Here is a 25,657-nt window from a genome sequence, read left to right on the forward strand (position 1 = left end):
CCTTTTCATCCTCTTCACTTCTCTTTCAGTGTTATTTCTGCAGGAGGTTGAATAGTGTATTGCACTATGCAGATGATGTTTTTTTCTATTTTATTATGGGCCATTGGGAGGATACTTTTACCAATCTTCCTGAACTTTTACTGTTGTACATCAATCTCTAAAAGCAGCCTAGTAAGATATTGTGCAAGTTTACAATTTCTTAGGAAGCCCTGGATTTTAAATCAATACAAGATGAAGTGTAGCCTTGTTACTTTGGGTGCTGTTATTCGGTTATAGAGTTAGAAATGCTTTACTCTTTGTTTACTGTAGTGCTGTAGAGATTTTTCTCCCTAGATTCTGGGGAAAACTCATGTCATATTAAGAATATTTTATTTAAAGTATGTTTGAATAAATAAGGTTTTTCTTACAGTTTACTCATTAGAATGTAGGGATAAGTCTGTTTATTTGTCTTGAGATGCAAATGGATGCCAAATTTGTAGCAGTGGTTAATTTATAATACTGACATTTTCGTCTACCATCATGCCTGGAATCAGTGGAACATTTGCATAATAGGGGAAGAAGATTTGTTGTACTCTTGCTTATTCTTAGTTGGAGGTGGAAGAAGTCTCGCACAATAGCATTTATGTTGTGATATCAGGCAAGGAAAATAAAAGATTTCATAAAGAGCAAATGGAAAACTCATTCAGTGAATACAAAATACAAAACTTTTAAAAATCTTTTACTACCCTCAGAGCACTGCTACTGAGTGGCCATTGTTGGCAAAATTTTATTTTTATCTTGAAGAGATACGTGCTTCAGACTTTGGGAACCCTGTTTTCATATGCACAATAGGGCATGAAACAGCTTGAAATGGTCATTGCTTTCAGAAAGTTTGAACACTAAGTTCTTTATATTTGGGAACTTCACAAAGTCATGCCTTTGAAATCAGAAATTGCTTCTGCTCTAAGCTTAGGCTGTGATTACAAGATCTTTAGAGAATGGATGGTGAATAGGTCTCCAGAGCAAAATGATGGTGTGAACATAGCGTGTACTAGTGTATCTAGCTTTAATCTGTCTAAAAGAGGTAATGATAAGAGCAAAGACAGTTTTAGCATGTGCTGCCACTGGATTATATCCTTTTATTTACTGTCTCTGTTAGTATGTGATAAAGCTTGTACTATTAATCTGAAGTTTGCTGAGGATTTTGGGGTTTCAGCATCCCACGCAGAGTTATTCCTGCCATGTAAAAGGAATTCCCTGGAAAATGGACAGTGTTCAGGTTATCCTGTTCTGCCTTTTGGAGACTTGCAGCCTTCATGCTGAAATTTAGCATAATGTAATATTAGTTGGTTATATTTAATGAAAAATCGTGGTACCAAAAATTTATGGAGTAGATAATTTTGAAAAATGGAAGAGAAAAAAATCCTATGTATGAATCTATAAAGGTATTTCAAGCACTGGCAGATTGTGAAATGGATTCCTATAGTTTACTAGGCTATTTTTGTTGAATTTTCTAGATACAAGGTTGTTAGAACTTTTAATCAAATTTGTAAAACTCCTGCCCTTTCTGTCAATGTTTCATTGATTCCTTTTCTCAAGAAAAAAATTAAATCCTAAATAAGGTATATGAAATAAAATTTATGGGTTTATGGCTGATTTCAGATTTTTCTTCCCATCTCCGCATGTAGTAATCATTAAAGAGGATAGTACAAGACAAGAAGTAGAGTTGTCAGTGTCTCAGATAAGGATTATTTTAATGTAACTGTGTTAGACCATCAGTGATTTCTGGCTCAGCAACGTCACGAGCAGTTCCTCCTGAGACAATGTAGATCTCAGTCACTCAGCCAGAAGGGATGTTTGAACCAGTGTAGAAATAATAAATCACTCTTGCTCTTCCTCATTTTATTAATTTTAAAATAGTAAGTAAAGGGCATTCTGTCTGGAAGCACAGTATTTGCTGCTCCCTGAATTGTCGCACTTAGCTATAACTTCTGCTTTCTCTTTGCTCTAAAATGGCAGATTTCCTCTGGAAGGGTCTGAATTACTAGAAGTTAAAGTCACACCTACAAAAGCAGTAAAAAAAATTAAAATAATCAATATGACAGAAAATTAGTATTTTAGGAAAACAGTATGATACTTACTCCTAATATAAAATTGATATGTTTGACTTTGCATTTAAAACTATAAACCAAGGAAAGATACCCACTCTGTTTCAGCTCTGAATCTGGAGGCGGTGGAACCTTTAGGCTGGTGTCTTGCTAAAACAAAATTTTTAGGTTTTCTGTCAACTGGGGAATGGGAGAAGTTTAACACAATCAATGTAGCCTCAAGTAAGGGACATTTGAAGCATGTATTGTATTTATCTGATGGGTTGAAATCTCCTGGAAGAAAAGTATTTCTTGTCTATTGTGCGTGTCAATTCTATTTCAGTCTATTGTGCAGGAAAAAGAAAATCTTTACGAAAATGACATTTTGTTGTATGCAGCAGGCATGTGGAGCCCTTCAATGTGTTTTTACAGTGCTGAATCCTGGCCCCAGTGCGCAGAGGACTCAGGAGGGATAAAATCTGTTATCCACAGCCACAAAGGGTATGAATGTAGGCTCTGTGGAAATGTTGCGTGCCCTTCCTAGCGTGTGAGAAAGGGAGCAGGAGCAACTGATGAAGTAATTGTGCCACCTTCTTGGTATCCTCTGCTGCATCATTTGCATCTGTGGTACAATATAAACACTTTTAGTCTTTTTAGTCTCTGAAAGTTCTCCAGTCTCTTAAAGTTCTCTGGTTCACCGTCAACTATTAGCTACCTGACAACGTCTGGTGTGAAATCTGCCTTCTCCTTCCCTGAAAGCATATTGTGTGTGCTCTCTTTCCTTGCAAAATATTCCGTGTGATGTAGAGAAAAAATCAGAGTGGTCAGTGGTCTGTTTTTCACCATGAGCCCTTCTGATAACAGCCATAAAAACAGGTGCACTTGGTAGTCCTCAACCTCCTCATGGTTGCAGTGTACGAATTGTCTAAGGCTAGCGATCATCGGGTTTCATTTTTATATACTGGCTCTTGTGGATCATTGCAGGGAGGAAAGCCGGGAGCAAGGGATGGGAAGAGAATTTAATCCAGCCTCGCACTATAACAGGCAGTGCTGTCATGCAAGCTCTTACCTGAAATAAGCATGCTTCATCTTAGAAAACGATTTGTCTCAGCTGAATTGGAACGCTGTTCTGCAGTCACAGCAGAGCAACATGTTTTCTTTTTCCCCAGGGATCTTGGAGATAAGAAAGATCAATAGGGTGATATTATGAAGTTTAACAAAATCCTGAATCTCACTTCAGCTACTCTCTTTGAAAAGTTTGGGAAAAGTTTTGAAAAGTTTTGAAAAGTTTGACAAAAAAATCAAAGACAATTTTTTTTCTCTTGTGATGGTGTCTCCAAATCACTTTTAAGTCTTATCGATATCAGCTCTTATGTCACAAAGCTGTGTTAATCCTGGTTTTTTTTTTCCTAAAAGAGTATTGTGATCTCCATCTCATTTAAATTCCTTTCAGCTGTCGGTCAGACCTGAGACCTCCTTCTTAACATCAACATTTTAGTTTGCCTTCTAGGTCGATGTGATTTTCCTTTTCATAGAGAAATTAGTTTTGTGGGTTTCAAGAGGCACACTTACTGTGCTTTATTTTTTATTTGAGAAGCTCCTGCATTGTGGTATTTCAGTGACAAAGCACAATTCTTTTGCTCTGAAATTGGTGTGATAATCAAAACGTAGGAGCAAGAGACTGTAAATCTTTGTACTGGTTTGCAATAAACCACTTCCTTAAATTCATGTTCCTTTAACATATTATGGAGACATCACATATTTAAACTCACAAGTTTCCAAGAATTCTTCAGGTTCCTATTTCTTTTCTTTATTTCCTGTATTCGCAAATAGCTTTATGCCTGAGTATCTCTGCAGAGAATTTCTTCTGGCATACTCTGCCTGGTAGCTGGCATCCTTCCTCAGAACATGGGCACATTGCTGCCAGCCTAAGAAAAGATTCATTCCACTGATCTTTTTAAGACTAGGTTGAATGCAAAAGTAATTTTCCTGGTTCTGGTAATTCCTAGGAAGAACTAGGAGTCTTGGTGGACAATAGAATGACCATGAGCCGGCAATGTGCCCTTGTGGCCAAGAAGGCCGATGGCATCCTGGGGTGCATCAGGAAGAGTGTGACCAGCAGGTCGAGAGAGGTTATCCTCCCCCTCTACTCTGCCCTGGTGAGGCCCCATCTGGAGTACTGTGTCCAGTTCTGGGCTTCCCAGTTCAAGAAGGACAGGCAACTGCTGGAGAGGGTACAGCAACAAAGATGATTAGGGGCCTGGAGCATCTCTCTTAGGAGGAAAGGCTGAGGGACTTGGGTCTTTTTAGTCTAGAGAAGAGAAGACTGAGGGGGATCTGATCAGTGCTTATAAATACTTAAAGGGATGGGGCCAGTCTTTTTTCAGTGATGCCCAGTGACAGGACAAGAGGAAATGGGCACAAACTTGAACACAGGAAGTTCCACCTAAACAGGAGGAGGAACTTCTTACTTTGAGGGTGGCAGAGCACTGGAATAGGCTGCCTGGGGAATTGGTGAAGTCTCCTTCTCTAGAGACATTCCAAACCTGCCTGGACGCATTCCTGTGCAACATGCTCTAGGTGGACCTACTTTGGCAGGGAGGTTGGACTAGATGATTTCCAGAGGTCCCTTCTAACCCCATGAGATTCTGTGATACTGTGTAATTCTGGGTTGAGTATATTCTAACCACCTCTAATTACTTTATTGCTCCTCAACTAGCTGTTTCCCAGTCATTTCATTTTTCAGAGGATAAAATTCTTTCCAGTTAGATTTAGGCGTTGTTTTAGCTGGTGTAGTATCAGTGTTTATACAGCTTAATTCCTTTCAGCTTCCTACCTCTCCTTAGGTCATTCTAGAGACCATACAAAACTGAATACTCATTTTCCATACTTCCCGAAATGTTTAATGGCACATTGTCAGTACTTGAGCAATTTCCAAACTGTGCTTTTAAGGATTCTGATTTTTCTGGCAATAATTTTCTCATTTTTCTTTTTGGCTATGATCTTAGAGGCAACCCATATGTATATTGTCAATTTTAAATGGCTGTAATTAAGGAAATATTCAGATTTTATATACTTTGAGGGCAGGTCATACAAATGTTGAGCCTTTGCAGAAGGCAAATTTTTTTTCCTCTATTTGTAAATTTCCTAGAGTTATGAATGTTGATTTCATCCTTCATAGAAATGTCTCCTGCAGCTCTGAATCTTGACTAGATGCCCAGAGGCCAATATTTTTGAGTATTTATAAAAACTAACTTGTAAAGCCTGTCTTGCAGAGATGTCAGACATTTGATCGGCTGACCTATTATGTAGGCAAACTGAATGAAGGTATATTATTTTGCTTTTTGGTATCATGTTTTTCTGTCCGATTCTGAAAATAATCTCATTCCAATTCCTGAAGAGTCTTCTTTCTACTTTTACATTTCTACTAAGAAATGGCATTTCTACTAAGAAATGGCAGTAGCTGAGTTATAATGAAAGGCCAGCAAATGAACAGCTATACAGTTTCACCTTTTAGTGGCTGGAGAGTAGAAGAGGTAAGGAATCTATTATTAAATAGCAACTAAGGATGATTTTCTTTAGCTCATGAAGCTGAAATCTGTATTTTTCATAGGAATAAATTCTAATCCTAGGTCTGCATAATTCTGTCTGAGATTTATTTAACTATCTGCAAACTATGGATTTTTTTTTTTTTTTTTTTGCAAAAGAGCACTAATCTTTATCTGGCTGCAAAAGTTCTTTATGACTTTAATCAGTTTCTTGTGTTGATTGTTTTTTATTATGCCCTGTGGTGCAATAGGGAAACTTTTTTTTCCTTTTTTGAACCAGAGACATCTCCCCTGGGACATTTCCACGTAAATTCTTTTAGTAGGAGGCGATAAAGCTGGTTTTAATTTGTCTTGGCATTACAGAAGGGTCTATAGGTAGCACACAGGTATTTGGTAAAAGGCAAACCACAATCATCATTGTAGAGAGAGAAATAGAGGTGTAGCACAGGGAGATACCATGACTTCCTAGAGTCTCTGGGAAATCAGTGAACGCTCTGAAAATTCAGTTTGGACAGCCTGAGCTATCCAGGGCTTGGACCATGCTTTCTTCCAGGCATCACGGAGCTGCTCTGCTGGGATCACCAGTTCAGACAACCTCTACTCTGTGAATATAAGACAGTTCCTTGCTACCAGAGTACTCGAGGCTGCATGGACAACTTTTGGACAGCCTAGTCATGGCTATTTCAGAAAATACCAGCCCAAAGACTAGTCCTGATCCACCACAGTGTGTGTAATGTGGAATCATGGAATAATTCACTTGAAAGGGGCGCTGGAGATCATCTAGTCCAACATTCTACTCAAAGCATGGCTAACTTCAAAGTTTTAGGGCGGGTTGTCACTATTCATTCCTATTGCTTAAAGCAATAGATTTTTAATATATTCTGCCTAACCTTTTTGACAACCTCTTCATTAAATGTTTTCATTATGCAAAATGTAAAGGAATGTGTCCATTTATTAAGCAGGCAGAAAAATAAACAGGATACTGACATATAATATTTTTATTGTAGAATAATCTTAGTGAATTTAGATAAAATCCTGGTTCAGATTTATTTCAGAATTATTGTAAAAATCCATGTTGTCATCAGTTTAAAACAATAGCTGGTCATTAAAATTTAACTATTTCTGCAATTCAGTGTGATTTAAAAGGAATTTGCAGTGATTTAAGTGATGAAAGTGAAAGTTAATGACTCAGTTTATGTTTTTTTTTTTTTGTCTGTGTCAGGAACACTAAATGTATTTCAGAATAATTCATAATGCTGTTTTTAGTTCTCTGAATTAAATTGTCATGTAGCTCGTCTCCTTGAAACAGATGAAATACAGCATATGCTGTACTTGGAACTTTGTTGCTTTATATTTATTATCAATTGCGAAAATACATATAGTTGAATACTTTTTGCTGTAGGTAATATAGGAAAATAACTGATTTTTAATTTAAATTTTCATTTTTATTTCCAGGGATTGGATTTTGCAGCCTTCACAGGGCACATGTTTGTTGGCATCTGCCTTGTTGTTCTGGTCTCCTTTCCTTTTCTCAGACTTCTTTACTGGAACAAAAAACTTTACAATAAAGAGCCGAGTGAAATTGTTGGTAAGTGTGAGCATGAAAACATTTTTATTATCATTACATTGAATGTGTGCTAAATAGAAACTGAGTGGTGCCTACTACAATATTGTCCTCAGGTGGAAGTGTTCACTCTCCTTCAGTCTCTGAACATTAATTTTTTAACTAATAATTTAATTTTTTTTAGTCATGATATTTTCTGACTTTTAGAAATGGACATTTTCATGAAGCTAAGGTTGAGATGTTGATATGAATTATTAAATATCTTTCAAAATTTATTGTGATATTTTACATCATTTATAGCCATAGGCTTGAATACCAGGGTATTCTGAATTGCAACAGATAATGTCTGCTCAAGGTGCTGAGTTCACAACCTAGCTTTAGATATATCCCACGTTTCCCTTATGAGAAGCATAGTGCACTAATGCATTCAGTCACTGCTGGTTTTCTTCCACTGGATTTTTTTTAAGCAGGCTTTTCCTGGTCTGTGGTCAGTGAAGGACATTTCCTCAAGAGCAGAAGAACTTTTCAAGTTCTTTCCAGCTTGCCTCTGTGGCTGTTTCAACCCTAAATTTCCCGGGGGTATGATTTCTATATTTGTATAATACCGTAGCACTAAATCTATGGGGTTTTTTTAGGTTGCTCACTTCAGTAGTCTCTAAAAGTCTTGATTAAGCTGTTTCAATGGCTGTTGAGCATGTTGGTCCCTTTTTGTCTTCATGCTTTTATGCCTTTCTATTCAGTCATTTTTAAATTTTCGTCATTATTCTCAGGCTTCTGTTTGGGTGGTGAAATTTAACCCCCAAATGTTCACAATTTCTTTACAAGGTAAGAAATAATTCACTAAGCATAATTTCTTAGCAAGCTTTGTACAAAGATAGCGGGGTATAACTGTTTCTTCCCTAGGATTGATGTTTTTTTCACTTTTGGATGCAGGAGATTTAGGATTCAGGCTTCCACTGACCATGCAACAGATTTTTTAATATGCTGTACAACATCTCTGAACCTGTGTGTGTGTGTGGTGTGTGTTTAGCATGGGGTGGACAACTTTTGATATGGTTGATATAACTTGGCTCCATTTATAATCTGTGGAGAAAGATAAGCCCTTCTAAAGACTAATGTAGCTGTCTACAACAGAACAGATATTTCTAATAAACTTCTGGCCCCCAGAAGTTTAATTCTCTCTTTTGAGTCTAAGGGGAGTCCAAGGTGACTAACTCAGTGGTAGAAATCTTCTTGAGAAGTAACTGATTTAGGCAAAATGAGTACCACTTGTAGTGACTTCCCGTGTTCCAGGGAAAATTACCTTTAGGAGTAGGATTCTATTAAAAAAGACAGAAATGACAGTCCTCTCCTCAGTGGTTTGTACCATGTCTTTTGAATCTCATCTGATAGAAAGGTCAGAGAAGAGATTTCACTGCTTAGGAAGTTAGTTCTTGGGCAGACATTCAGTTTTGATGGATTTCAGTGCCCATTCAGGACAAGGCACACTCAGCCTACCTGTTCACAGCTCTAGGGGCCAAAGTCTTTCCCAGTATTAAGAACCAAAGCTCTTTTTGAGGTGTTCTAGAGGTGATACTACCTATCTGTTTTTTAAGAGAATTAAGGAGAATTTTCCTTCTATATATTTGCTTGGTATGAGCTGAGGTTTTCTGCTTGCTTGGGGGATTTGATCCTGAGAGCAAGAGAAACTCAGTCCCTAAAATGCCTAGATATTTCCCTGTGACACTACAAAGTAAGATTTTTCAGAAAGTCATCAAGAATCTTCTTTTCCTACCTTCTTATACCAGGGAAGGTGCTGCAAGAAATCTTTCTTATCTTGTAAATGAATCTATTGACTATATACTTCTAGGTCAAAGAAAGAAAAGACTCTATTTACCAATAGAGAAAAAGGATAGGATACTTCTGTCTCACCTGTTTACTCTACACCATCTTCCATTCAAATAGTTAGTATTTTATCTTGGGTGCCAGGAATGCCTTTAGAGAAAGTAAGTCACTGAAGATTGACAGTGTTAACATGCAGAAAGGGATGTTCTCTTCTTCTAGCCATAGATGTACCTAAAATTTGTCAGTTTTAAATAAATAATGTTGTTTTGTCTCATGGGAAAGCATCATTACCTAAAAAGAAATCCATAAAAAAACTTAATAATAAGCATTGCAAGCTGTGTATCATGGGTGAGTGATCTTGCTACTCCTCTGGTCAAAGTTAGTACTTTGAAGAGAGGTGAAAAATCTATGCGATAAAAAATATCCACTCCCAAGCTGTCACCAATAGACTGCTGAAATGCATAATCTGAACAGGTGGGCAGTTGGCTCATGTTCCTATTGCTCCTTCTCTTCTTCATACTTGTGGATGAAAAGCTGGACATGAGCAGGCAATGGGCACTTACAGCCCAGAAAGCCAACCATATCCTGGGCTGCATCAAAAGCAGAGTGTCCAGCAGGTTGAGGGAGATGATTCTGCCCCTCTACTCATCTCTGGTGAGACCCTACCTGGTGTACTGCATTCATCTCTGGAGCCCTCAGCACAGGAAAGACAGGTCTATACCTGTTGGAACGGGTCCAGAGGAGGGCCACAAAAATCATCAGAGGGCTGGAGCACCTCTTCTATGAGGACAGGCCGAGGGAGTTGGGGTTGTTGTGCCTGGAGAAGAGAAGTCTTTGGGGAGACCTTATAGCAGCATTTCAGTACTTAAAGGGGGCTTATAAGAAATATAGGGGCAAGCTTTTTAGCAGGGCCTGTTGTGATAAGACAAGGGGTAATGATTTTAAACTAAAAGAGGGTGGATTTAGACTAGATATAAGGAAGAAATTGAAGTGTAGTGAAACACTGGAACAAGTTGCCCAGAGAGGTGGTAGATGCCTCATTCCTGGAAACATTCAAGGTTAGGTTGGGTGGGGCTCTGAGCAACCTGATCCACTTAAAAATGTCCCTGCTCATTGTAGGGTGGTTGGACTAGTTTACTGTTAAAGATCCCTTCTAACCCAAATCATTCTATGATTCTTTATCAAAATACTAAATATAGAGCAAGTTCCTACTTGCTCTACACTCGACAGAGCTCAAGAATGAGAATCCTTTGTGGAAGAGATAATCTCTGGAAAAGGAATTATCTTTCAGTTGGGGAGAAAAGGAACCCCTCTACCTCCCAGATAAAACCCTTTGTAATTATGCATCATTAAAAAAAAAAGATTACTTTTTTTCATTGCCTGGAAGTGTATTATTAAATCTTTAGTATTCAGCAATTTTTTGTAACTTCCCCACTTTCTTATTTAAAAAGAATTAATTTGCTTTTATTAATTTCTTATTTTCTAATAAAAGTCATAACTTCATGGACATTTCCATGAATAACTAGAGTTATTATATACTTAAATTATCTTTAAAAGTGCCATCTTGCAAAGAGTTTTGAGGTAAATAATACCTAAACAGTCAGAAAATACATTCTGCCAACTGTGAGCCATTTTGATGCTGACATAATAGCACTACTTTGTGAATATGCAATTTTATAAAATGGAATGGTTACTTTTTTGCTTTCATCTATAAACATTTAAAACATATGTTTTTGATTTTTAAGAAGATGAGTATGTGTAACAATTTTTTTATTGATTTGAATAGTACAATTTATTCACTGACATAATACTTTTGCCAGTGAGACACTGTACACTTTTAAGAGGCTAGCACATTTCCCTCAATTCATCAAAGTAATTTTTGTTGCTTGTAGCTTAGTATGTTCAGGTATAGCAGTCTCCCAATCAGTATACCATGTGTTCCTTCTCATAATCAGCTGCTCCTCCATTGCTGTGAAGCTAATCAGTAGCTGTTCAATTAAAGCAAATGCTAAAGCACTACTATTTCTATTGAAATTTTCTGTGAAAGGGGAAGAGAAAGAGACAAACACAGCTCCATTAGGAGATAGCTGTTATGGTTTGGATTTGCAGAATGTGCTCCAAGGTGCTTTCAGGGGTCCTTCCATCTCAGATTTCAATGATTCTGTGATAACTTCAAATAGCTTGTTTGAAGCAGCTGTTTTAATCAACTAAATACCAGCCTTCCCTCATCCTGCCCTCAATTAGCAATTAAACAATATATGAGAGACTTAATTGGTATATTATTCTGCCCAGAATTTTTTCACTGTGCTATAAGCTTTTATTCTGTTGCTTTGGACTACATAGATTATTGGGAATGGATAAGTGCTAATTTTAGGAACAGACAAAGCTGTTATTCTGATGATACATTGGCAAATTAATTTCAATGATGTGTGCTGTCAGTGTCTTTAAATTGTTGGGTTTCAGACTAAGCTGCAGCACCTCTACAGCAGAAAAAAACCATGCTCCTTCCCCAGGAGCCAGAATCTACCTGCAGTAGCTTAAAGTGGAGCATCCCTGAGGAGAAGGACTTGGGAGTGCTCGTGGATGAGAAGCTCAACATGAGCCAGCAGTGTGCACTGGCAGCCCAGAAAGCCAACTACGTCCTGGACTGCATCAAAAGTGTGGCCAGCAGGTCACAGGTGATTCTACCCCTCTACTCTGTGCTCGTGAGACCCCACCTGGAATACTGTGTCCAGCTTTGGAGTCCTCAACACAGGAAGGACATGGAGCTGTTGGAACGGGTCCAGCGGAGGGCCACGAAGATGATCAGAGGGATGGATTACCTCCCCTGTGAAGACAGGCTGAGAGAGCTGGGGTTGTTCAGCCTGGAGAAGAGAAGGCTCCGGGGAGACCTCATAGCAGCCTTCCAATATCTGAAAGGAGCCTACAGGAGAGCTGGAGAGGGACTCTTTGTTAGGAAGTGTAGTGACAGGACAAGGGGTAATGGTTTTAAATTGGAGGAGGGGAGATTTAGACTAGATATTAGGAGGAAATTCTTTCCTGTGAGGGTGGTGAGGCACTGCAACAGGCTGCCCAGGGAACTTGTGGATGCCCCATCCCTGGAAGTGTTCAAGGCCAGGCTGGATGGGGCTTTGAGCAACCTGGTCTAGTAGGAGGCGTCCCTGCCCATGGCAGGGAGGTTGGAACTCGATGATCTTTAAGGTCCCTTCCAACTCTAACCATTCTATGATTCTATATTACAAAATAAAAACAATCTGAAAAACTCATCCATGAAAGAGAAAATAAGATTCTTTTTAAGAATGAAGGGATGTTTTGAGGACTTTTTTGAGTGCAACTTCCAGCTGATAAAGCTGCAGTTTGTTCTGTGTGATGCAGAAAAAGATGTTAGGGTTAGGATAGTAAGCTGAGAAGGTTTTGAAGGTGTTTATATACTTTTCCAAAAGAATATTTAAGGGGGAATAATAACATATGAGTGGAAGAGGAATTAAACTTGCTGTTCCCCAACCTGAAACTTGAAACCAAAGTTTTTACTTCCCTTAAGGGTTGACAATACATAATTTAGTCCCTGGGAAGTGTGACAATACACTGTTATGTCTCAGCTATCAAGCTGTGGAGAAGTGGACTTCAGTGTTTGGGAAGGTCACTATCCCCAGGACAGTGGATGGCACATGGTCTAGTGACAAGTATTATTATTGCCATTTTTTTCCAAAGAAGAAGAGCTTTCTCTTAGCACAACAACTTATTTGGCACCAGCTCCCCATTTCTCCTGTGTTGCTTGCCCCAGTTTCTGATTGTTTCGCTGGCTGAAAGAGAGACCCACGGTTGAAGCAGGAGTGGTGATGCCTGAAGAGGGGGGAGCACGTTGTTCCCTCTAGTGTAGCTCACTGTCTGCAGCATCTGGGAAAATACTGCTATGGTAGCTTGATAATCAGTATGTAAAGCCAACAACAGAAGGAATTTTCTAATTAATCATAGTCATGTGCAAAGTGCTTAATGTGTGAAAAACACAGTGTTGTTTCCCACAACATGAAATGTGGTAACCAGATGAGAGAGCAAATCTGTTTCTTTCTTCCATGTGGAGCTTTACAGCTGCTTCTCTAAGAGAAGAAATGAGGGAGGAGGGGAAAAAGAAGGAAAAAACCAGAAGTGAAAAGGTGGAAAGTCTAGAAGAGAAAAGAAGTAGGGGAACAATAATTGAGGGTTGTCAGACATGCAACCCATAGGACTGTGCTGGCTGCAGACCCAAGATGTCCAGGCATTGTTCCTGGACTGAGAGTATGTACTGCTCACATTGGGCCTCATTTTGCATGCCATGTCTGAAGAAAGGCACAGCTAAGTGAAGGTCAAGAGAGAAAACAAGGTAAAACTGAAAAACTTGTTTACCACTTAGTGTTTGGTGAATTTCCCCTTCTTTGTCCCATAGTGACTACAAATGTCTGCTATAGTACTTTGTGCTGCACACAATTGACCAAGCACAAGCATCGTCAACTGTAATTGTAGCTGACCACAAGGTATACTCAGTGCTGTCATTATTATTTTGTCCATGTGAACCCCCTTGCTCATCAGAGTTCTGAGATGCCTGCCTGGGGGAATGGTCCCCAGGGCAGGTGGCTATGGTTAAAGGGTTAACAAATTTGTTGTTTTGTCAGGGCATGGGATGTCCAGGTGGCCTCTGCATCCTCTAAAGTGGTGCCTGCCCTCATGCCATGCCCTGAAGCATGACATACAACCTTTTGGTTTAATGCTGGAGAAGAACTACTCTGATGACTTGAAAAAAGCCCCCCCCAAAACAATAGTATCCAGAGTTACAAGGACACTGTAGAGACTCAGAGGGGACCCAGGGTAAGGTGATATGTAGCATCAGCACAGCTGCGTGGGCTGCTCAGGGTCAGAGAACCATCTTCAGTCCTATTTTAGTTAGTAACATATTTGTAACCGTAGGAACCACTTGCTAGAATCAGTGAGAGGTACATTAAGTACCCAGCTGGATTAAGTGCATTGATAAATCTCAGTCCTGAGGTGCTTCTGTACCTATGGAGGTACCACTTGCTGCCATTAAAGCACTATTAGTATTTTAATGTAACTGCTGAAAGTAGTGGTTTGCCCTCACTTGAAAGTTGGTTCAGGTGAGGAGACCAGAAAGCAGATTATGCAGAGAATAATGTCCAAAGAAAGGAATATTTCAAGATATTTTCAAGCATTCAAGTCCAAGCTCAATCTGGATGGCACTTTTGTGATATTCATTGCACTCTACTGTCCCCACCTAAGATGTTAAATTAATGGGAATATACGGGAAGCGTTTTTGAATCGTGAAGAACCATATGGAATAGGAAAAACTTTTTTTTGGTAGCTATTAACAATGAATAGGTAATAGTTTAACTCTCCTACTGTTGACCATAGCATGCTAAAGTAAAAGATGCAACTTCCTTACGACTTATCTTGGGATCTAGCATTGCATCTTTCTGCTACATACTATGCCTTTTATCTTAAAGAACTGTAAGACTTTCAGTCTCAAAGGAACTAGGTAGTCTTATGGTCCCAGCAGGCTTCTTGTACACTCCTTAATGGGTAACCTATCAGGATCTACCAGGGTCATGGTTCTATGTTTGAAAATGTAAAATACAGAAATCTGGTTTTTATTATATGCATCTTCAACAGCTCACCTAATGATCAGGAATGAAAACAAGTGTAATCATTTACTTTACACAGGTAGAAGACTTTTATATTTTTAAACATTTTAGATCATTTTGTGTTTAAAATCCTTGGATATGTCCTTTGTACTGCTTTAGAGTTGATGGAGCATCCCCTGTGGAAAGAGGAAAATGTTGATCTGTCTTTCCTTGTTTCCAAACGATAAAAGCAATGTTCTGTCATTACAGAATAAGGGAAATACGTTAGTCTTGTTATTTGGTTAGTGCATTGATAATGCAGCCATCACAAAAAGGCAGCTGTAATATCATTTTACCTGCCTTTTGTAGAAAGGAAGTATAATGCAGTGGCATTTTGAATCAATTGAGCAGCACTTCACAATTTCATTATACACATTTTTCATGGAAGGAATCAGTACAGAGAAATCACTAACGGGAGGTAAAAACTTAGGAAGTGATGCCTCCCATTTCTTTTGCAGCATTTGTCCTCCTGGATTTTTGTATGCATATCACAACTGTGGAACGATTGTAGAGTTATACAGCAGTTGGCAAGACATGGCCTTTTCATTAACAGTGTTTTGGTGAAGTTATGACAAAAATTTTTTGCTTTACTCTGATAACTCTGCAGCTCATAAGATCTTCCTGATGCACAGAGCTTAAGAGAACAATTTGGGTAAATCTAACATATACTCCATATCTTTTTGCTGCAGAGAGCTTCCACGGTGATTATGTTTCAAATAAAAGTGTAACACTGACAGATTTTTAAATTATTCCTGCCATTTTTATTTATCAAAATGAGCCGAACTTATTAGTCACTATTTTTACATTTAAACATGTTGCTAAAAGATATGGTGAGTCCGAAGTCTTCATTATTTTGCTCTTCATTTTGCCCTATTAAAAGCACTAGGTGAGGATCTTTTGGATTACGGGAGTTGTCCTCTTGAGGGTGTATCTTTTCATGATTCGTTTTTCTTTAATAGGACTTTGGGAATACCATCTTTAGGTGGCTGCTTGCAGAACTTTTTTTTTTTTCTTTTTCTCTTTCTCTTTTTTTCTTGGTATTGAAAGGACCTCAGCAGTAGTTATGTTGGGTGCAAAATACTTTATGATTGGAATATATCTACTCACTTTTGAGCAGAGGATGGTGAATTGAACAAAGATTTTTTTTTTTTTTTTGATTGTGAAACTTGAACTTTAATGGAAAGCATTGGCTAAATTGGTTTTGGTTGATAAGTCTAGCAGTCTAAGTTAAAATTTTTTGATAGTGAGTAAACTGGAATTATTTTTCTAGATTTCAAACCTTATGAAAATTTTTTGAAACAAACTACACTGGAATTTAAGATAAATGAATGCTTAGAATGCTTGAGACTACTTCCCATGAACCCGTGCAATTCTCAATGTAATAGAGCAGAGTATTGTGATCACATTAAGCAAGTCCTAATGAGCACACATGAAACCTAAATATACACATATTCCTGCTTTTAAAAGATAGAGGACTGCAGTAAAGGAAACTAAGGGGCAAGAACACAAGGACTGGGATAACTTTGTGGCTCTAAGTCTGACTTACCTAGAGAAGAGAACAGACCCCATATCACCTGAGGGAGATCCCATGCCTCGTTCAGGAACAGACTGAAGAGTAATGTATGTCTTTATCAACCATCATGAAATGAGGGATCTAATCCTTTTTAATATCTGCAGATTACTCCATCAGAGTGCTACATGACCATCATAGAGGTATTAAATTGACTATTCCCTTATAAAATGCAGGGATAGGCTTGCAGCATTGTAGATGTCCCGGTTTGAAGTAAAACCAAACCAATTTTCTGTTCTGTAACTTTACATCCTAGCTAGGCCTCCTCTAACTCTCTGAAATTAACGGCATATTGTGGAGAAAACTGCTCGTTCTCAGAGTGATAAGACCAATGTTTGTGCTCCATGCCAAGGAATGGTATGCAGGGAGGCCCTTGCTTATACTTATTGCTATAACAACCAAGGTCAGCCAATTTCGTTATTTGCCCCCTTAGAGGGTCGGAAATGGAAAAAACATAGAGGGGTCACGTCGGTGGGGAGGAGTGGACAGGACAGGTGACCCAAACCTGACCAACTGGGGTATTCCATCCCATCTGCCCCATGCTCAGTATAAAGGCTGAGGGATCAAAGGGTCAGCCCCTTCCTGCGATGGCCGACGTCCAGAGAGGACTCTGTCTGTTCATCTGCCTTTGATCCCGATCCGTGTGTTCCTGACTCCAGAGCTGGAATCCAGTTCCCATTCGTCACTGAGTCCAGTCTGGGACTTCCCCAGTGCCTGCCGGTGATGTGATTGTCATCCTGGGAGCTTGATACGGTTTTGTATATATTGTATCTATTTCATTATTTTCTTCTTTATTTTTATTTTAATATTAATTTTTCATTAAAGTAGTTTAGTTCATTCTAAACTTCTGAATCTCCTTATCTCTTTCTCCTCCTCTCTCCTCTTTTAGTGGGGGGGGAAGGGCCATCTGCCGGTCCGGTTTTGGTAAATTCAGCCAAAACCACGACAGTAGATTCTTTCAGTAACGGAAATTACAGGGGGGAAACACAAAACACAGTGAGGAAAAATTCCAGTTACATTTTTAAGGAGAAGGATACTTGTGGTTTTGCAGCTGTCCAAACAGCCTAACTCCTGAGGCTGCTGTAGCCTGCCCCAGCTTGCCCAGAGGAAAATTCCTGGGAGGCGACTTAGGTGTGCGGCACCACCTGAGCTTTGAAGTTTTCTGCCCGGGCTCCAGCTGCTTTGCTGCAGGGAAGAGGGTGTCCTGTAAATCCTGTATCATGGATGCAATCCCATGCTGGGCAACCGAACTGGCATTAGGTGCCTCGGCGACCAAATGGGGCCCCAGCTGTTGGACTTTGAGGCAAAAAGCTTACATAAATGTTCTGTGTTGCTTTATGCAACATTGTGCAGATTTCTTGCATTCTTTTGCAACTTTCAGCTGAAGAAGGCAAAATGTGTTTTGTTTGCCGTCTTACTCAAAGGAATAAAGATAAGGACATTTCAGGCATATTTTTTCAGAAGTAGAGCCTTATGCTTGTGTCCGGTTGAGGGGCAGTGCCTGTAGGAGAGGGACATGAATTGTTGAGCTGCAATATCCCTCAAAGTGAATTCTTCCTACGCTTGGGTTTCACATTTTTGACTTGTTTTCTGTGCTGTTAAAATGCAGATGACACTTACTGTCTAATAATGATTAGAGGATTAATTACTATATCCTATACTTGATACTATTATATCCTATAGTATCAAGGATTAAAAAATTAGTCAAAGTTATAGATATTACTAGTACTAGATTAAGCTCTAAATCGTGGTACTTAATTTGCTTTTCAGTTAACATTTAAACAGAAGTATTCTTGTTCTGAGAAGTTAGCTAAGAAAAAGTATTGCTTTACTGAAAAAAGTTAAGCTACAATAACATGTGGAGAAAAAACAACCCCACATTCAGAGAAACATGCTTTGCACGTCGTTAGTCACAGCCCAGCAGTGCAAATTCATGTTGCTTGCAAAAAGGTGGTTAATGTATTTAGTGCACTTGGAAGTTAAATATTGCCATTTTATGGTAATTCTTATCATCTCATCAAGGTTGGTCATGCTATTCTGAGTATCTTCAATTAACAAGACTGGCCTTTTCAGATTCTGAGACTGGGAATTAATTACATTCAGTTTTTGAGGATGTCTTCTTTGTTATTGGCAGTCAGGTGGGAGGGAATGTATGATTACTCTAAGTGAAAATCTATCTGACTATTAATTGTCAGACTGCAGAAAGAATATGCATTTGAAAATGCAACTTAATGATTTCTAAAATGCAGAAAATGTTTTCTAAAATGTCACAGCTCAGGTCAGTAGCTGAAACTCCATTAAATTCAGAGGGTCCAGGATATCGTATCTGTGGTCTCCATGGTAAAATATGATAAATGATAAAACCAGAACAGATTAGCAGCATAGGGTTTAAAAGTTTGCTGATTCTTTATTTGATCATAGAACTAAACCAAAAAAATATTCTTGTTGGAAATAGACTTTCTGGGAAAAAAAAAAAAAAAAAGAAAGAAAAAGAAAAAAAAATTTTTGTGAAATAATAATGCTAGGTATATTGCTGTGGTGCATTGTGGGTTTTATGAGTCTACCACGTTCACAACAATTTTAGTAACATAATGGGCTGAACTCCCTGACTGAGCTGCAGCTCTCCTGTTTTCTTTTATGCCAGATCACTGCATACTAAACTTCCTTATATCACTTCAATTACTGCTACTACAGTTGCAGTTAAATGTTAATTTGTCTGCTTTAATGATAAACTGCCATGAAAGCTACATGCCATACACACATACCATTTCAGTTATTAGCAATAGACCTAGCAGTTGTAGGATAAATGGGTTAATAGGCCAATCCACCGTAAAGCTAACCCTGTGAAAATCGTACCGATTGGGTTTTGTTGGACGAGTGGGTGGAGTGAGCTTGTCCTGGTGTAACATGACCATTAGATCCCATCTGAGATCTGGGGAGGTGACAGGAACTCATGGAGATGAGGAAATGGGGTGCAAGACCTACATGTTCAGGGGCAGTCAAATACTGCCCTTATGATGCCTTAGCCATAATTTCAAAGTGATTGATAAACCCTGCAGTTGCGTTAAGCCCTTGCCCATGATGTGTAACATAGTATGTTATAAAATATCAGGTGTTCCTAAACTCTAAGGGTTGCTGCCTAAACAAGTTTGCAAGACCTGAAATGAGAGAAGTATAGAAAGGCCCAAAGGTTTTTGTCTGGGTTCAGTGTTCTCACTGACCTCAAGGGTCCTGTGTTACATGTCCTTCAAAACAAAAGCTACTGTTAATACATATGTATCACCTAATGCCATAATGGGCTATTACAATAAGAGTATGCATGAAAGACAAATGGGAGAAACATTCTGTGTGATGACCTAGAAAACCTCTTCACAGATTATTACTGCAACAGGAGTCACAGTATAAAAGATGTATCAGCTGTTCTGATTTTCAAAGGACATTTTGCTTTGAAGTAAATTCCACAGCAGGCACATCCTTGGGATGTTTAGAAAACTAATGTCTGAACAATCAAACATGCGCTTGCTGCACATAAAGGCAAGATCAAAGACATGTGAAGACACACATGTATTTTTTAACATAGACCAGAAAGTACCAGCCTGACCTTGCTGAACCTGGTGGTAAACCCCACGGCTCTTCAGACATGGAACAGGAATATGCAAGGCAAGTCATGGTGCTCTCTAGGTTTGTTTGTGGCACAGATACAGTGATGGAAGCTGTCCCTTTCTGAAGGAGAGAAGAGAAACATTCTTGGTATAAAAATATCTGCTGGGGATCCGCATCTCTGTCAGATGATGAAAGATTCAGCTTTCTTCCATCAGTAAAATCTTGGTGAAATTTCAGTTGGAAAGGATGGGTAGAAATGCTACAGCAGGATGAACAGACATGATCAGAAAAGGCTTTGTAGCAAAGACAAGCTATTGGAAAGCAGGATAGCGAACTGGATAATCATACTTCACAAGCATTTGCCAGAGAAGAAGAAAACCCCACACACTTGGACTGTTGATGAGACACTTTCAAAGTAACAGTCCAATTGACTTGAAAATTGCATGAAAAAGCAGTACACAAAACTTCCATTAATGTACTGAGGAGGTTCTCCCCCTTCACCTGCTTTGATTAAAAACAGAAGTATCTGTCTTGTTCAGGCAATGGCAACATGTAGGATCATAGAAATATTTCTTTCACCACAAAAGGCTCAGAAAACTTTTTCAAAGAAAAAAAATTTGCCTAGGAAGCTGCACAGGAGAGTGTGCAAGAAAGCCACAATTCAGCTTTTCTCCATCTAGTCTGGCTCATCCATATGGGAAGGATTGGCTTCCCAGATCATAATTTCAGACCAGTTTCATGGTGAATGTAATGAAGAGGAAATTGCCAATTGAAATAGCTTGTTGCCCCATTGGCTAGAAACTGTGGACCTGAAGCAGACCCCAAACATGTGGTCACTAGATTATTTCAGAAATTGCTATGCAAATTTGGAGACTTAAAATTTAATTTCACCATCTTACTAAAGAAAAAATATCACCATTTCTGAGGTTTAAAATATGGGGGTTTTGCACAGTTCCCATCCACTCTAATCCTCAAAACCAGTTGGTTTGGGTTTTTTTTTTTTTATTTTTCTGTGGGGAGCAGAATATCAGCTGTGGCCTAAAGCTCTGTCACTTCCTTGCTTATATTCTGGAAGAGAATGGAAATTTGCTGCTGCTATATTTCTGTGTGTCACAAATGTTGATGGAAAAGTAAATGAAGACCAGGACAGGGTCTCCACACAATGTCATGTGGAGATCCTACTTTGATAAGTAGGACCTATCCACGTTTTAATACAATTTAGTAGATTATATAATGGTCCTGGCAAGAATCACCCGATGTATTACAAAGGAAAGTGGTAGATTCTGCACCTCTTTTATATCTATGGTTAAGTTATGAATACCTTCTTGGAAGAAAAGCTTTAGTTGAGCACTAGTGCTTTAATAACCTGGGATAGTCATTGGGCTTCAGATGGTGTGAATTTACATTTCTGATCTTGCATTGTAAAGCTCAGGCAAAGATTACCATTTTGATGGATGTGTGCTCATCTGCAGGTATGAACCATAAAAAATATGAGTCAATTGCTGTTCAGATCCCTTTTTCGTGTCAATTGTTCACGCTCTGAACACGCTTACTTTTGCTTTTAAAAGTTTGAGTTCTGTCAAGTCTAATTCCCAGTTATGGTCAATCTTTTCGTGATTCACCCTGTATTATTATTATAAATACTTGGTCACAAAGGAAGAGTGGGGAATTAAATACATTTAATGCTACTTTTGATAGTAAATACTGTGAACCACTAGGGTTTTGCAGCAGTAAATGTTAATATCACTGCCTACATCAAAATGTGTTTAAATATTTCTTCTGCTATTACATAATTAATTTTTTAATAAATAATGCATATCATTTGTATACATGGTGCAAAGACTTTCACATCCATTTCTGAGGATAAGAACAATTTGCTGACTGAACAGGGATCTTAAGATATAAAGCAATGAATTCTTGACAGACTGTCTTCAATGATATGAAATGTGAGTGGAAGAGAAACGAAGGGTGAGGAAACATCCTGTTGCTTCATCAGGAACCATTTGTGCAGACAGTTTCTGAATGAATATTCTGCTTTATTTCTTTTGTGATTTCCTGGAAAATCCAAAGCTTTTTTTGGCATGCCCAGTCTAAAATCCTTCCTGAATAGGAACACATGCTTTTCAGTCATTCTCAAAGGCCTTGATAATACCTGGGGAAAAAAAACAACCAACCAACCAAACGTTGAGAATCCTGACAAGATTTTGGAGACTGATTTCAAGTCTTAATCAGTCTGTCTGAACTTACACAGGATCAGATATCATTGAGGTCTGCATGCAGGTGATGGTAGCTGTATTTATGGATATTTTCAGTGTCTAAGAATTATGTCCTCTTTGGAAACCTTTAACACGTTATTAAATGCTATTCCATAAGACAGTGCTAAATTTCAGTTTTGCCTTACATTGATAAAATTGCCTGTATGAGCATAGAGTGAATGGAAACGCGTTGTCCATTCTGAATACAGTGAAGGAGCATTTGCTGGAATTCCTAACTACAAAGTGATTAGTGTCTTGTTAGCAGTATATATTGGTATATATTAACAATCTATATTGGTAGTTTATTTTCTGATGAAAAATGAATGTGATTGTCCTGGTTTAAGGTAAAACAGAACTAATTTTCTGTTCAGTAATTTTACTTTTTTAGCTGGGCCTCTTCTAACTAACTAAACTCATAAATCTCTTTATCTTTTCCTCTCCTCTCTTTTTTCTAGAGGGGGGAGGAAAGGGCCATCTGTCATTCTGATTGGTCAATCCGGCCAAAGCCACGACAGTGATTTTAACACTAAAGCTTGTGGAAGGCATTTGTAAGCATTTGAAGACAGTACTTCTTTGGAAAAGGACCTTGAGATTAGTTTATTTAAAATTTTGAAATGTTTCTATATATTTTCATTCCTTCCAGCTCTGGAAAATGAATAGTAAAAGCAAATTCCTGAGTGGAAAATTGTTGGGAAACCATTGTAATAATTTTAACAGCTTTGAGTCCAGAGCATGTTACACATATTTTCTGCATCTCTGGTTTCGTATGCATTATACCTGCTTTAAGATACGTGATTTTGCTTCTTTTTAGAGCTAAAGCATGAGATCTATGTTTGGAGACTGACTGCACAGCGTATTAACCCGGCCAGCAGAGAGGAGACTGCCGTGAAATGCCTCTTGATGCAGAAGGTGCTGACTCTGGAGATGCTCCTGAGGAAGAAGCTGAGGACGTTTCACAGGTAAGTGGGGACCAGTGTGTCCCACCTCTCCTGCTCCAACCCTCATTGGGGACAAACTGCAGGCACAGGCAGTTTGTTGGACTGGCAGGGAGCTCCTGCTTACCTCAGCCTCATCTCAGGGGTAATATTTTGGTTTGGTCAAAGAACCACGGGCTCACCTCTTGTAATTTTAGGCAGAGCTGAAAGTGAAAGCTCCCTGAAAGTGATCGTCCCCCTGTACTCGGCACTGGTGAGGCCCCACCTTGAGTACTGTGTCCAGTTTTGGGCCCCTTACCACAAAAAAGACATTGAGGTGCTGGAGCGGGTCCAGAAAAGGGCAACGATGCTGGTGAGGGGTCTGAAGAAGAAGTCTTATAAGGAGCGGCTGAGGGAGCTGGAGTTGTTCAGCCTGGGGAAAAGGAGGCTGAGGGGAGACCTTATCGCTCTCTACAACTACCTGAAAGGAGGTTGTTGAGAGGCAGGAGTCAGTCTCTTCTCCCAAGTCACAGGCGATAGGACAAGAGGAAATGGCCTCAAGTTGCGCCAGGGGAGGTTCAGATTGGGTATTAGGAAAAATTTTTACACTGAAAGGGTTATTAAGCATTGGAATGGGCTGCCTGGGGAAGTGGTTGAGGCACCATCCCTGGAGGTATTTAAAAGATGGGTTGACATAGTGCTTATTGACATGGTTTAGTGAAGGTTTTTTATCAGAGTTAGGTTGATGGTTGGACTAGATGATCTTGAAGGTCCCTTCCAACCTAGACAATTCTATGATTCAGGGATCTTCTCTGGGACAATACCTATATTCTTAGCTGTCTCTTGATCAGATGTGTGTTGGGGAAGAGCCCTCCTCAGCCTCAATAAAATACAAAGCATTTTAGGACAAACCCCGTGTATAAGGCCCAGAAAATAATGTCAATATGACCCAAATGGAAAGGCCTAGAAATTTCAGGTAGTTTTTGGCTTAAAAAGATCACAAATACGTTATTAGACTTTTCCTTGCCATAGTAGTGGCTTCGGTGTAGTAAAATGCTATAATTTCTTTTTTTACTGAAAAATTCAATTGTTCTTCAGTGAACTGCTGAGTTTGAAAAATGTCACTGGTGAATTGCTGCATTTTAAAATTATTTCGTAATCAAATCTTCAGTGTGGACCTGAGTGCAGGCATATTTAACCATTTCTGTATAGAAAATAAGTCTTTATAAACTTGGACTAACAAAAATACTAACCTTATTTTGTTTATGTTCCAAAACCACCAGCTGTTATGCTGTGGAATTTGGTGGCTGAGAATAGCAGTGATAAATATTCTGAAAATGAATTGACTAAAGTAAAGTGAAACTGAAATAATTAATTTTCACTAATAAACCTGTTAAATAGGCAGTATGAGCAAGGACCTGTAAATATGATTTCTTAAACTCTTCCAGCAATAAGATGACTTTTGTTTACCAGGTTCTTTGCTGATATTGTGCACTTTGAATGGAGTGACAGTACTACTACTTCAAGACAAAAAAGGCTGTTAAAATTACCTCCTTTTGGAAAGATTATAACAAATTATTAGACTTTACGACACTCTAAAGAAGACACTTCTGAAGTATAAATACAAATTGTATATTTAATCTTGAAAATCAGGATTGCTCCAGCACAGTACATTTACAGCAATGTAAAAATTCATTATCATTAACAACAGTGCTCCTGAACTGCAAACCCCAAGGCTTTTTACTGGAGGGCTGACTATGCTGATAACACAATGAAGTTATTTGGATCTAAAAAAAACTTCATTATAAAATGCAAATGTAAAATATATGTGTTCTGACTTGATGTTAGCACGCAGCCCTTGTTTTATCACAGCAGGGCACACATCAACTCCTCAAAATATTAAGGGGCCTACATATTGCATATAACCAGATCCTGTACCGAGGGTCATACTCTGGAGGCTAGCTCCTTCAATGAACTGAAGGGCTTGTGTATAAATTGAGCATGTTAGAAAAGCGGAGTCTTAAGTGAACACTCATGGGAATTTTGCTGCTGGCCGTGACTCCTTTGTGGTATGAGTTACTCTGTATGGGAGAAAGGGTGATCTATTTGGGATGAGAGGGATTTATTCCAACACTCTTGGCAGAGCTCTGATTTCACTCTGGAAATAGCGGATGTCATTTTCTTTCAGGCAAATTTCACAAGAAGATAAAAACTGGGAAACAAATATTCAAGAACTCCAGAAAAAAGTAAGTAGATGGCAGTTTTTCTCAGTATCTGTGTAAGCAGACCTGTGTCTTTATACAGAGGGAGTGCTTTGAATCTAATGCAAATTTAATAACTCATGATGTCAGAAAAGCTGGCAGGCTGGCTGGTTGGCTTCTTGGTGGGACGGGGTTACTGAACTACGTTGCGAGGTTTTGTTAGGTTTTATATTTTTGTTCCTCAGAAAAATATCATTTAAAGGATCAATAAATGATTTAGCAGTGTTTTCTTAAATTTTTAATCCATGGCTAGAGAGGCTCAGAAGGTGTTAATAGGTTGTTTATAACCACGATGCATGACAATAGAGTACACTCCTGCTGATGTACTGAATACCAACTCTAATTTACTACACTGTCTGTGACATACCTGTTTTATTATTCAA

The 25,657-nt window shown here is 38.7% G+C and overlaps 1 protein-coding gene across 1 annotated transcript in view; it reads left to right on the forward strand.

The window, feature by feature from the left end:
- The window catches only part of OCA2 (OCA2 melanosomal transmembrane protein), a 172,384-nt gene that overhangs the window by 62,799 nt on the left and 83,928 nt on the right, over positions 1 to 25,657 (forward strand). Inside the window, exons 14-16 of the mRNA XM_074152282.1 lie at positions 7,070 to 7,202; positions 22,911 to 23,058; positions 25,202 to 25,259. Of these exons, the coding sequence (XP_074008383.1) occupies positions 7,070 to 7,202; positions 22,911 to 23,058; positions 25,202 to 25,259 (339 nt within the window). The remainder of the gene's footprint in view (positions 1 to 7,069; positions 7,203 to 22,910; positions 23,059 to 25,201; positions 25,260 to 25,657) is intronic.

This window comes from Numenius arquata, chromosome 1 (assembly GCF_964106895.1).
Source record: "Numenius arquata chromosome 1, bNumArq3.hap1.1, whole genome shotgun sequence".
In the NCBI taxonomy this organism is placed as follows: Eukaryota; Metazoa; Chordata; class Aves; order Charadriiformes; family Scolopacidae; genus Numenius; species Numenius arquata.